At 50.0% G+C, this 13423-nt stretch overlaps 1 protein-coding gene across 1 annotated transcript in view; it reads right to left on the reverse strand.

Annotated features, from left to right (window-relative positions):
* LOC119956178 (S-adenosylmethionine synthase-like) overlaps positions 1–13423 on the reverse strand; it is a 47203-nt gene that overhangs the window by 5658 nt on the left and 28122 nt on the right. The window contains exons 5-8 of the mRNA XM_038783105.1: positions 9828–9971; positions 8449–8667; positions 6299–6481; positions 3610–3743 (exon numbers count right to left, since the gene is read on the reverse strand). Of these exons, the coding sequence (XP_038639033.1) occupies positions 3610–3743; positions 6299–6481; positions 8449–8667; positions 9828–9971 (680 nt within the window). The remainder of the gene's footprint in view (positions 1–3609; positions 3744–6298; positions 6482–8448; positions 8668–9827; positions 9972–13423) is intronic.

The following is a 13423-nucleotide window of genomic DNA, read 5'->3' on the forward strand; positions in this document are numbered from 1 at the left end:
GGACACTCAACAAACCACACCTGGCCACACCTGAGGCCACACCTGGAGTATTGTGTTCAGTTTTGGGCTCCTTACTTGAGAAAGGACGTACTGGCGCTGGAGGGTGTGCAGAGGAGATTCACTAGGTTAATCCCAGAGCTGAAGGGGTTGGATTACGAGGAGAGGTTGAGTAGACTGGGACTGTACTCGTTGGAATTTAGAAGGATGAGGGGGAATCTTATAGAAACATTTAAAATTATGAAGGGAATAGATAGGATAGATGCGGGCAGGTTGTTTCCACTGGCGGGTGAAAGCAGAACTAGGGGGCATAGCCTCAAAATAAGGGGAAGTAGATTTAGGACTGAGTTTAGGAGGAACTTCTTCACCCAAAGGGTTGTGAATCTATGGAATTCCTTGCCCAGTGAAGCAGTTGAGGCTCCTTCATTAAATGTTTTTAAGGTAAAGATAGATAGTTTTTTGAAGAAAAAAGGGATTAAGGGTTATGGTGTTCGGGCCGGAAAGTGGAGCTGAGTCCACAAAAGATCAGCCATGATCTCATTGAATGGCGGAGCAGGCTCGAGGGGCCAGATGGCCTACTCCTGCTCCTAGTTCTTATGTTCTTATGTTTTAAACCTGTTTGACCGCATTACGAACGCACCTTCCATTTTCAATCGGAATTGGTTCCCTGCCTTACTCGATACTGTGCAATGGACTCATGGAAAAATAATTTAGATAGCAGCCTGAGGCTGACAACATTATATGGCTTGTCCTATTCATGTAGCCACATGAATACCACAAGGGACAGGATGAACAGAAACAGAGTCTGTACAGGGTCGGCCATTTTGGAAAATGGCGATGGGCTGCAGCAAAGGGAAGGATGAGAACCTGTGCTTCAAGACGCAGCCAATTGAATGTTTGGGTCGGCAACCCTTCAGGATTGGCCTCGGAGCCTCCAGGAATTGAAGATCAATCTCCAGGACATTGCTCTGTGCGGCCCTCACGTTGAGCCCATCAGCAGTCATCGCACAGCGGCAGCAGGCTCTGATTGGCTGAGTCCCCTCAGAGCGGGAAAACCGACGAGGAGGGAGAGAGGCAGGCAGCAGTCAAGGTGAAGATCTCTCGTGGTTACTTAACTAACTCTTTCGTGGCGAATAAAGCCACGAGGGACGGCGTGACTGAGGCAGCTAGCCGGGCGGGACTCGAGGTAGCCATTGGGGAGCACTTAGGCGAGGAGGGGCAACTCAACCCCCAGGGCTGAGGAGGACAAAAAAAGCCTACTCTTCACGAAAATTCATCTTCACGAAAATCAAGAATGAGGAATTAATATGAAGCGACTCTATCAATACAGTCGCCAAAGATGCAGATAATTGAAGGTGAGGCAGGAGGACCAAGTTAGACAAAAAGACAGTTTGTTATTTTACTTTACGAAGTATTGAGCAGCGCACCAACTGCACGTTCATCCTCATTAGGGCACACTTGGAGAACAGTGTTCAATTCTGGTCGCTGCACTACCAGAAGGATGTGGAGGCTTTGGAGAGGGTTGCAGAAGAGATTTACCAGGATGTTGCCTGGTATGGAGGGCATTAGCTATGAGGAGCGGTTGAATAAACTCGGTTTGTTCTCACTGGAACGAAGGAGGTTGAGGGGCGACCTGATAGAGGTCTACAAAATTATGAGGGGCATAGACAGAGTGGATAGTCAGAGGCTTTTTCCCAGGGTAGAAGGATCAATTACTAGGGGGTATAGGTTTAAGGTGCGAGGGGAAAGTTTTAGAGGAGATGTACGAGGCAAGTTTTTTTTACACAGAGGGTAGTGGGTGCCTGGAACTCGCTGCCGGAGGAGGTGGTAGAAGCAGGGACGATAGCGACATTTAAGGGGCATCTTGACAAATACATGAATAGGATGGGAATAGAGGGATACGGACCCCGGAAATGTAGAAGATTTTAGTTTAGACGGGCAGCATGGTCGGCAGAGGCTTGGAGGGCCGAAGGGCCTGTTCCTGTGCTGTACTTTTCTTTGTTCTTTGCAAAAGTATGGGTAAATTATCCGCTGACTTAGACTAGCTGTTCTGGAGAAACCACATCGCCTGAGGAAGTTGAACAAGAGCTGGAATTTCAAATGGCAATGGAGCTACAAGATATTACTGATCCTTCAGTTGAACAATTTTAAGTACTGTGAAAAACCGCCTTTTTGAGTTCAGCTTGCATTTCAGTTCAGCAATTGTGCACACAGCCGTGTTTACACAAGTTCAAAAGCGCTATAGCAGTAAAGCAGCGATCAATTTGTGTATTTTTGTGGCTGACGTCTTTATTTTTTTCCCTTTTTTTTCTTTAAAAAAAATAAATTTAGAGTAGCCAATTATTTTTCTTTCCCAATTAAGAGGCAATTTAGCGTGGCCAATCCACCTACCCTGCACACCTTTGGGTTGTGAAATGAAAAATGAAAATCGCTTATTGTCACGAGTAGGCTTCAATGAAGTTACTGTGAAAAGCCCCTAGTCGCCATATTCTGGCACCTGTTCGGGGAGGCCGGCACGGGAATCGAACCGTGCTGCTGGCCTGCCTTGGTCTGCTTTAAAAGCCAGTGATTTAGCCCAGTGTGCTAAACCAGCCCCTGGTTTTTGGGGGGGGGGGGGGGGGGGGGGGGGGGTTGAAGCCCACACAGACATGGGGAGAATGTGTAAACTCCACACGGACAGTGACCCACGGCCGGGATTCGAACTTGGGACCTCGGCGCCGCAGTCCCACTGCTAACCACTACGCCACATGCCGCCCTCTTGGCTGGCGTCTTTGAATTCTGTGGGGCGAGGGGGGGGGGGGGGGTCTGGAGGGGCGTGACATCATTGGGGTGAGGTGACCTGGCATCATGGGGGGAGGGGCCTTAACGTCATGGTTGTGGGACCCAGAATTGAAGGTGGGCGGGGTACCTCATAGAGTGTGAACTCCGCCACTGACTTGAGTAGGCAATGTTAGCTTTGCCAATCCATGTGGATGCTAGCACTGCCGTTATAGAACAGTACAGCACAGAACAGGCCCTTCGGCCCTCAATGTTGTGCCGAGCAATGATCACCCTACTCAAACCCACGTATCCACCCCATACCCGTAACCCAACAACCCACCCCCCCCCTTAACCTTACTTTTTAGGACACTACGGGCAATTTAGCATGGCCAATCGACCTAACCCGCACATCTTTGGACTGTGGGAGGAAACCGGAGCACCCGGAGGAAACCCACGCACACACGGGGAGGACGTGCAGACTCCGCACAGACAGTGACCCAGCCGGGAATCGGACCTGGGACCCTGGAGCTGTGAAGCATTTATGCTAACCACCATGCCACCGTGCTGCTGTTTGTAACAGGGTCACCTTAAACTGTAACCAAGAGCATTTCTCTAAGTGAATCCCTTTCTGAGTTACAGGGCCAATTGTACAAGTACAGCCTATTGAAGGGGTTGCACGTGCAGACTGGGCACCGGGGAGTCCGGGATCGCACGGGTTTTATTGCACGATTACGTCTGTACTTCCTCACAACGATGATCCACCATCCAGATCACTGAATGCGCAGCTTGGGTGAATGTTCATCAATCCGAGCATTTCTCTCGCAAAGCCAAAAGGCAGCAAGGCCACTTTACCTGACAATCATGCCCGGTCGAAGGTCAAAGTTCTTTCTCACGATTTCCATCAACGCCCTGTCGCCTATTTGCGATGTTCCGTATGAGAAAATCGAGATGGAGAGCGGCTCCGCCACACCAATGGCGTAGGCGACCTGCAAATTGTGCAGCAAGAATTGTTGGCGGGAAGGTCCATATCACTGGAAAAGCTCTTATAGAACACAGCTTACCCCTGGTGGTGAATGCAGGAATTTCAGAAAGACATTGTATTACATATATTTGGCGCTGCAATGGTTAAAAGCCTGGGTTAGTGTGTGCATGTAAGGTTTTTAAGAATCCCAGTTTACTAGACAGGCAGACACAGTGGCTACTGAAGGGGCAATTAAGGCATCGTAAATATGAGATCATTCTTATTTCAAACCATGTTTATGTGTAACAGCATGAACCTAATGGGGTTTTGTTATGATTTCTAGGAGCAGATAATTAGAGACATTCGGTGCGATTTACTGGCTGCGTCCTGCCGGAATCGGGATTGGACATGGGCGGTAGAACCCATGATCCCGGTGGTCGATACGCCTCACGAGATCTAACAAGATCTTGTGAGACGCCGTGATCTGGATACTGCCTACAATGAGTGGGATCCAGACTGGAATAGTTAAGTATCTTAGAACATAGAACATAGAACAGTACAGCACAGAACTCGGCTCGGCACAACATTGAGGGCCGAAGGGCCTGTTCTGTGCTGTACTGTTCTATGTTCTAGAACAGGCCCTTCGGCCCTCGATGTTGTGCCGAGCAATGATCACCCTACTCAAACCCACGTATCCACCCTATACCCGTAACCCAACAACCCCCCCTTAACCTTACATTTTAGGACACTACGGGCAATTTAGCATGGCCAATCCAACTAACCCGCACATCTTTGGACTGTGGGAGGAAACCGGAGCACCCGGAGGAAACCCACGCACACACGGGGAGGACGTGCAGACTCCGCACAGACAGTGACCCAGCCGGGAATCAAACCTGGGACCCTGGAGCTGTGAAGCATTTATGCTAACCACCCTGCTACCGTGCTGCCCCTAGAAGCTCACTTAAATCTGCCGACGCCAGATAGAATCAATCTGCGGGATCCACTGGGCTGGCCGAGGAGACGCCAGCTGGGCACCATTTAGCTCTGGTTTCCACAAACTGGGACCAGGCAGAACGACACTTGGAGGGGGCGGGAGGGGTCTCCCAGGTGCTTGAAGGCCCCTGTGTGGTCAGCACCTGGGCGGTAATGATGGTATCCTGGCACTGCTGATGCTACTTGGGTCCTGTGAGATGGCCAGCCTGGCACCCTGGCAGTGCCACCTTGTTGCCAACCTGGCACTTCCAGGGTGCCCAAGGGACACTGCCAATCTGGCAGTGCCAAGGAGCCCAGGTGGCATTTTGCCCACGCCAGAGTTCAAGCGAAGACTCACTCCTGTCTTTCCTTTGCCAGCCCCTCCACTCCCAATGAACACAAGGACTTTATACTTCACATCATGTGAACGAGGTGTTTAGCTGGAATGGGCACTGAGTGGGAATTATGTCGAGTACCACCTTTGTTTCCTCTTCGTTCTCAATACAGCCCAATTTCAGCACCAAATCCCCTTCATCAGCCAAACCCCCCCCCCCCCCCCCCCCCCCCCCCCCCCCCCGACCTCCACCCACCCACCAAAGTCTTGAAGTGACTGCAGTTGATGTTAATGCAAAGATACTTAACATGGTCATACGAACTTAAGAGATAGGAGCAAGAGGAGGCCGTTCGGCCCTTCGAGCCCGCTCTGCCATTCAATGAGGCCATGACTGATCTTCCACGTCAACACCATTTTCCTGCATCGTCCCCGTAACCCTTGGTGTTTTTAATATGTAAAAATCTACCGATCTCAATCCTGAGCAAACTCAATGGCTGAGTTTACACCGGCGCTCTGGGCCAGAGGATCCCAAAGATTTCTCACCTTCTGGGGGAAGAAATTCCTCCTCATCTCAGTCCTAAATGGCCTGGCCCTTATTCAGAGACTGCTTCCCCGTGGTACTGGACTCGCCACCCACCCTGGGGAAAGGTCCTTCCTGAAGCTACCCTGTCCATCCCTGAAAGAATTTTTGTATGTTTGAACTTTGCAATCTTCCGAACTTCAGGGAATAAAGCGCCAGGGGCGGGACTGTCCATCCCGCCAGCGCCGTTTTCCGGCGCGCCCTCGCCGGCAGTGGGAGTCTCCGTTCCCGCAGCCGGCCAATGGGGTTTCCCATTGGGGCCGCCCCACGCTGTCGGGAAATCTGTGGGCGCGAGTGCGCTGCCGGTGAAGCGGAGGATCCCGTCGGCAAAGAATCCCGTAGCCAGTCTATTCAATTGCACGTCATAGGGCAATCCCTCCACGCCAGGAGTTAATTTAATGAACCTTTGTTGCTATACTGCATTTGGTGCATTGGGGCACTACTGCATTGGTGTATTTGGTGCATTGGGTGCATTGTTGCACTACTGCATTGGTGTATTTGGTGCATTGTTGCATTGTTGCACTACTGCATTGGTGTATTGGGTGCATTGTTGCACTACTGCATTGGTGTCATGAAGTCAAAGTAAAACTAACAGATCCCTTGGTCAAGCGAGCAGAGTCATGTTATACAGATGCAGCAAACAGCCCAAAGGGACACCTCGTCATTCCTAGACTGCTGTCTCCCGAGTCCTCACCTGCACCAAGACGCGTTTGCACAGTCCGGCTTTCACCAGCGATTTGGCAACCCAGCGAGCCGCGTAGGCTGCTGACCGATCAACCTTTGTGTAGTCCTTGCCTGAGAAGGCGCCGCCACCGTGAGCTCCCCAGCCCCCGTACGTGTCCACAATGATCTTCCGCCCGGTCACACCGGCATCACCCTGCACAATCCAAAGACAAGACACGAGGTGATTGCTCCCACTGCGGAAAGAGGGTCAATCCAGCTTCGGGGAGGGCGGGAGGTCTTTAAGATTCAGAAAGGGTTCGGCAGGGGATGACGTAGAAACCCCATTCCCATTGTCAGGGGAGACCCAAAGCCCGGAGCCCTAAATATAAGATCCAATCGGGAATTCAGGAGAAACGTCTTGACCCAGAGAGGGCTGAGAATGTGGCACTCGCTAATGCAAGAAGTCCAGTCCACCCACTTCTCGTCCCATTCCTGGTGGTCACTAAGGCAGAATTTTGTCTGTTTCCATAGCTAGTAATCCCTGGAACAGGTCGCTACAGGGGACGTATAGCTTGAGGGGCGCCACTCTACATCAAGCATGGCTGACCAGGAATCTCTCCCGCTCTTACCGCCAGCCATTGGCGCGTTTGGAAGGATTTGCAGGTTGACCCTGGACCCGCTTGGTTGCGTTATGAACGCACCTTCCTTTGCCGTCCAAAACAGCAAAACAGAAAATGCCAGACCGTCTCAGCAGGTCTGACAGCATCGAGAGCTCAGAGCTAACGTTTCGAGTCCGGATGACTTTATCAAAGCCGGATAGAACTGGAAATAGGGTCAGATTTCTACTGTTGTTGGAGGGTGGGGGGGGGGGGGGGGCGTGGAGGAACATAGAACATAGAACAGTACAGCACAGAACAGGCCCTTCGGCCCTCAATGTTGTGCCGAGCCATGATCACCCTACTCAAACCCACGTATCCACCCTATACCCGTAACCCAACAAGCCCCCCTTAACCTTACTTTTATTAGGACACTACGGGCAATTTATCATGGCCAATCCACCTAACCCGCACATCTTTGGACTGTGGGAGGAAACCGGAGCACCCGGAGGAAACCCACGCACACAGGGGGAGGACGTGCAGACTCCGCACAGACAGTGACCCAGCCGGGAATCGAACCTGGGACCCTGGAGCTGTGAAGCATTTATGCTAACCACCATGCTACCCTGCTGCCCTGAAGTGGGGCTGGATTAAGGGCCAATGATTGACAAACATACCTTGGACAAAAAGACAAAGGGAATGTAAATGGGGTTGATAATGACTGAGACGGATGATAAAATTGGCCCTGTGGTGGGACCCGATTCCAGAGCTTCTGGCCCAGAGGCAGGACTACCCACTGAGCCTAGACTAGTACACGGAGTCGTTCAGGTGAATAACATAGAAACGTTGGAGCGGAATCTTGATAATCACTTGAGGGAGAAAGAAATAGAAAGATACGCCGATTGTGGGAGACAAAATAGGGTGGGAGGGGATAGCAAGGAACATGAACACCAGCGAGACCAAGTGGGCCGAATGGCAGATTTTCAGTGACTTGCATTGTGATGTGCTTCATCTCCACTTTGGGGTTGAGTCTGTGCTGCCAGTGAGGGGTTACACTGGGTTGGAGACGGGGCTGCAACACCTCAGGTCGAAGGCCCCAACCCACCGGCCCCTGTTAACATGGTCTACTGCTGGCAGCACAGGACTGGGGGGATCACCCACATTCCCCACACAGCCCTTGTGGTGGTCACCGTTGTACAGTGTCTGTCCTCACAATTTGAATGATTAAAGTCTCCGTCTGAAGGTTTGACAGATTGGATTCCACCTGCGTACCGGACAGCAAAACCTTTGAAAGGACAATCCAATTGGTTGGGTGCCCCAACTCTTCTTCATTACCTTGGACATGTTTTCTCTTCCAGTATTCAGCGAATTAGCTTTTGAATTTTACCACTGGACCTGATTGCCTTTCAGGCAGTGCTTTGGAGGTCAAAATAATTCTCTTCATTACTTTTTTTGTCAATTATCTTAAACCTGCATCGTCTGATGACAGACCCTCCGACCAGCAGGTTATTTCCTGTCTACTCTGTCATCGATCTTGAACACCGTTTTTTTTTAGATCGCCCCGGATAATGTTCCTACGACTAACCTGGGGTCCTCCAATCACGAACCGCCCACTGGGCTGGAGGTGATACACAGTGTTGTCATCCAGATACTTCTTTGGCACCACCGTATCGACGACCAGCTCCTTCAGGGACGTGCGCATCTCTTCCACCGTGACGTCCTCCTCGTGCTGCACAGAGATGACGATGGTGTGCACACGGGTCGGGACGACCATTCCGTTCTCCTGGCTGTACTGGACCGTCACCTGCAGAGGGAATGCAAGAGCAGGGTCAGCCCAGGGCCCGTCGCGGTGATGGGGAGCCGGTACGGATGCATCCCAGAAAGGATCCCTGGCGGGATTCTCCGTTTCTGAGACGAAGTGTTGAAGCCAACGCAGAATGCGTGGACTCTCACGGCCGCAAGGCTGGTGCCGCACCTGGACCGATTCAGTGACTGCGGAGGGGCTAGCACCGGGGAACACAATCGATTCCAATGGGAAACGGTGCGGGATTGGCCGGGTCCGTGATTGACACTCAGGAGGCTGACAAGCTGCAGCCGCACATACACATTACACTCCCCACACACACTAATCCCAGCCAACAAGATGACACTGGTTATGCTGGAGCGCGCCCGTACAGCTGATGGTCCGGCTGGGGCCAGAGGGCACGATGGGGGGAGTCACCTGTCCAACTCGTGGCACTAAGTTCGCAGTGGGCTGTCAGCGGCGTGCGCAGCTGCACGGCTGCCTTGCCGGCTGCGGCAACGGTGTTCCCTGCCCGTCCACCCCGACCCCACAGCCCACCACCTGGCCACCCCCCACTACTCCCCCCAGCCCTGGCAGAAACCCCCCCCCCCCCGGCCAGCGGCACAACTGTCAGCAAACTCTGGCGATGTTGGACACTTTCCGTATCCCCCTCTCTCTCCCTCAGCGGCCACGACGCCGGTTTCACGATTTTTAAAAGCACGTCGGGAACTCGGCTCATCGGAGGAGAAGAATGGGGAATACCGGGCCGGGCCCCTTATTGATATGCAAACGGTGTTCACTGTCTGCGCGTTCTGGAACGCATTGACGCGCTGTTGAGGTGACGGAGAATTGCAATTTGACGTCAAATGAAAATGAAAATGAAATGAAAATCGCTTATTGTCACGAGTAGGCTTCAATTAAGTTACTGTGAAAAGCCCCTAGTCGCCACATTCCGGCGCCTGTCCGGGGAGGCTGGTACGGGAATCGGTCCCGAGCTGCGATTTTGGCGTCGGAAACGATTCTCCAGCCAATCGCGTTTCGAGATTACGCCGTCGGCCAACGGAGAATCCCCGCCCCCTATCTGGCTGCCTTGAAATGACGCCGAGCCTCTCTGGCAACCTGTGAGATATCAGCGCTGGGGAACCCCCCGCGCTGACGGGCAGCTTAGAAATGTCACCCACCTGGGTCTTGGAGTCAGGTCTGAGCCAGGGGAGCGTCCGGTCACGACGGAGCTGAGCCATCTTGGAGTTGAGCCGGTGCGCCAGGATAATTGTCAGTGGCATGCATTCCTCTGTTTCATCTGTAGCGTATCCGAACATCAGACCCTGAAAACAGGACATAAGCGCTTGCTGAGCGAATTAAAAGGTTGGTTTTCCTTTCCTCATCCAGACTGGGTCAGGACCAAAATGCCTCCCTCCCCCCCCCCCCCCCCCCCCCCCCCCCCCCCCCCCCCCCGCCCCTCCCCCACCCTGACTTCCAAGATTAAGATCAATGGGCCATTTGCTAAGACTACCATGGGATATCAACATACAGATTTGATGGGCTGAATGGCTTCCTTCTGCCGCGATTCATTGTACAGTTCTCAGGGAACCCTAACCTAAAGTTGTGGCTACATTCCCGAAAATCACAACTTTAAGCGAAACAACTGTAAGCGAATCGCATGTTCCCATAGGAATTCCTGTTAAAGCTGGAGTTAGGTTCCTTGGGACATTTCTCAACCAGAGTAAAATAATTTACAAATTGAAATACTGTATCATAAACGTGCAGCGCTGTGCATTCCTAGCTGAAGTAACTAGCAAACTAAAAATATATCACCAAATACGAAAGAATTGATTACTTTTATTATTTTAAAAAATGACTCCATTGGGTGCTGGAATGCAGAGAAAGAAATTACACAAAGGAGAAAGCGAGCTTCCTGGAGAAGGAAGTCATATATTAGAAATGAACAGACCAAGAAGGACTATATTCAGTACAAAGAGAATTTTATAATGCATGTATGTAACTGAACAAAGTGGGATGAATGAGGTTGATGGGCTACAAGCAAAAGTAGTTGTGTGGGAATATGATGTAGTGGCAGTAATGGAAATTTGGCATAACAATACTGAAGAACAAGCACTTTGTATCCTTGAATATTAAGTATTCAGAAAAGATGGGGAAGGATAAAAGGTTGGGGTAACAATACTCATTAAGGGAGAATTGTAGTGTTGGAAAGAGGATGTCCTTGATGGAGAAATATAGCCAGTTTGGTTGGAGTTGAGACATACGGGGAATGGTCTCTATTGTTGGCCTCCACATAGTGAAAGACGTAATTCACAGTTAATCGGTGGAATTTGGAACAATCAACATCAATAGGAAAACAATACTCAACTAACTATTGTGATTGAAGGCAGACAAGTCTCTAGAAGGAATTGGTAGTGGATCCATTTGTTACAATATTCCAAAATTCCCTGGACACAGGAAAGGTTCCAGTGGATTGGAAAAATGCTAATGTAACGGCCTTATTCAAAAAGGGAGGAAGGCAGAATGGGGAATTACAGATCAGTTAGTATTTTTTTATAAATTTAGATTACCCAATTATTTTTTCCAATTAAGGGGCAATTTAGCGTGGCCAATCCCCCTACTCTGCACATTTTGAGGGTTGTGGGGGCGAAACCCACGCAGACACGGGGAGAATGTGCAAACTCCACACGGACAGTGACCCAGAGCCGGGATCGAACCTGGGACCTCAGCGCCGTGAGGCAGTTGTGCTAACCACTAGGCCACCGTGCTGCCCCAGATCAGTTAGTTTAACATCTTGTTGGGAAATTGTGAGAATCCATTATTAATATCAGGACATTTGGAAAGTCAAAACGCAATCCATCCGAATGAGCATGGTTTTATGGAGGGTAATTCATGTTTGGCAAATTCGCTACAGTTCTTGGAAGATGTAACAAGCCAAGTGGATAATGGGAATCCTCCTAGATGTAGTATATCTGAGCTTCTGTAAGGCAGTTGATAAGGTGCCAGACAGATGGTTAATACACAGTTTAGATCACATGGGGTCAGGGGTAATTTATTCACTTTGGATAGAAGACTGGCTAACAGACAAGACAGAGTTGGGATAAATGGGTCTTTTTCTTGATGTCAGGATGCAACTAGTGGGGTGCCACAGTGTTCAGTCTTTACGCCTCAACTATTTACAATCTACATTAATGACTTGGATACAGGAATAAAAGGTTCCATAGACAAATTTGTGGATGACACTAAAATAGGTGGGACAGTAAGTTGCAATGAGGAAATAACCTTACAAATCGATATAGATAGGTTAGATGAGTAGGGCAAAATGTGGCAGATGGATTTTGACTTGGATAAGTAAGGTCATCCATTTTGGTCAGAAAAATGGAGATGATCTAAATGGGAAAGACTTTGGGGTGTCTGAGTCTCCTCATGCATGAGCCTCAGAAAACTAGCAAGCCGGTAATAAAGAAAGTAAATAGAATGTCAGCATTTATAGCTAAAGGAATAGAATATAACGGTAAGAAAGTGTTGTTCAAGGCAGACTTGACCTGGAGTATTGGGCACAGTTTTGGTCCCCTTATTTGAGGGAAGATGTAGTGGCATTGGAGGCAGTTCAGAGGAGGTTCACTAGATTGATTCCAGAGATGGAGAGATTGAGCACTTTAGGCCTAAACTTGAGTTTAGAAGAATGAGGGGAGATCAATTGAGGTATATAAGATGAGAAAGGGTATGGATAAAGTAGATGTGGAGCGGATGCTTCTTGTGGGGCATACTAGAATGAGAGGTCATAGTCTCAGGGTAACGGGTAGCATATTTCAAACCGAGATGAGGAGAGGCTTCTCCCAAAGGGTTGTGAATCTGGAATTCACTACCCCAGGGTGCGGTAGATGCTGAGACAGTGAATAAATTTAAGGGGTAATTCGACCGATTTTTAGTTAGTGATGGGTTGAAGGGTTATGCAGGACTGTTGAGTTGAGGCCATGATGAGATCAGCCATTGAACGATGGATCAGGTTTGAAAGGCTAAATTGCCTACTCCTGCTCCCAGTTCTTATATTTTCAGAAATAACTATTCTGTTTAATTCCACCTTCCAGCTCTTGCTCTGTAGCCCTGTAGGTAACAGCACTTCAAGCACAAGTCTGGTGTTCTTGATTAATATGGGGATTTCTTGATTAATTTAGGGTTATGGGGAGAAGGCAGGAGAATGGGGATGAGGACCACATCAGCCATTTTTTAAAATATAAATTTAGAATACCCAATTAATTTTTTTTCCAATTAAGGGGCAATTTAGAATTAGAATTAGAACAGTACAGCACAGAACAGGCCCTTCGGCCCTCGATGTTGTGCCGAGCAATGATCACCCTACTCAAGCCCACGTATACCCATACCAGTAACCCAACAACCCCCATTAACCTTATTTTTTTAGGACACTAAGGGCAATTTAGCCTGGCCAATCCACCTAACCCGCACATCTTTGGACTGTGGGAGGAAACCGGGGCACCCGGAGGAAACCCACGCACACACGGGGAGGATGTACAGACAGTGACCCAGCCGGGAATCGAACCTGGGACCCTGGAGCTGTGAAGCATTTATGCTAACCACCATGCTACCGTGCTGCCCTTCAGTGTGGCCAATTCACCTACCCTGTACATTTTTGGGTTGTGGGGGCGAAACCCACGCAAATATGGGGAGAATGTGCAAACTCCACACGGACAGTGATCCAAAGCCGGGATCGAACCTGGGCCCTCGGCGCCGTGAGGCAGCAATTCTAACCACTACG

The sequence above is a fragment of the Scyliorhinus canicula genome, chromosome 22 (assembly GCF_902713615.1).
Source record: "Scyliorhinus canicula chromosome 22, sScyCan1.1, whole genome shotgun sequence".
Classification (NCBI taxonomy): Eukaryota; Metazoa; Chordata; class Chondrichthyes; order Carcharhiniformes; family Scyliorhinidae; genus Scyliorhinus; species Scyliorhinus canicula.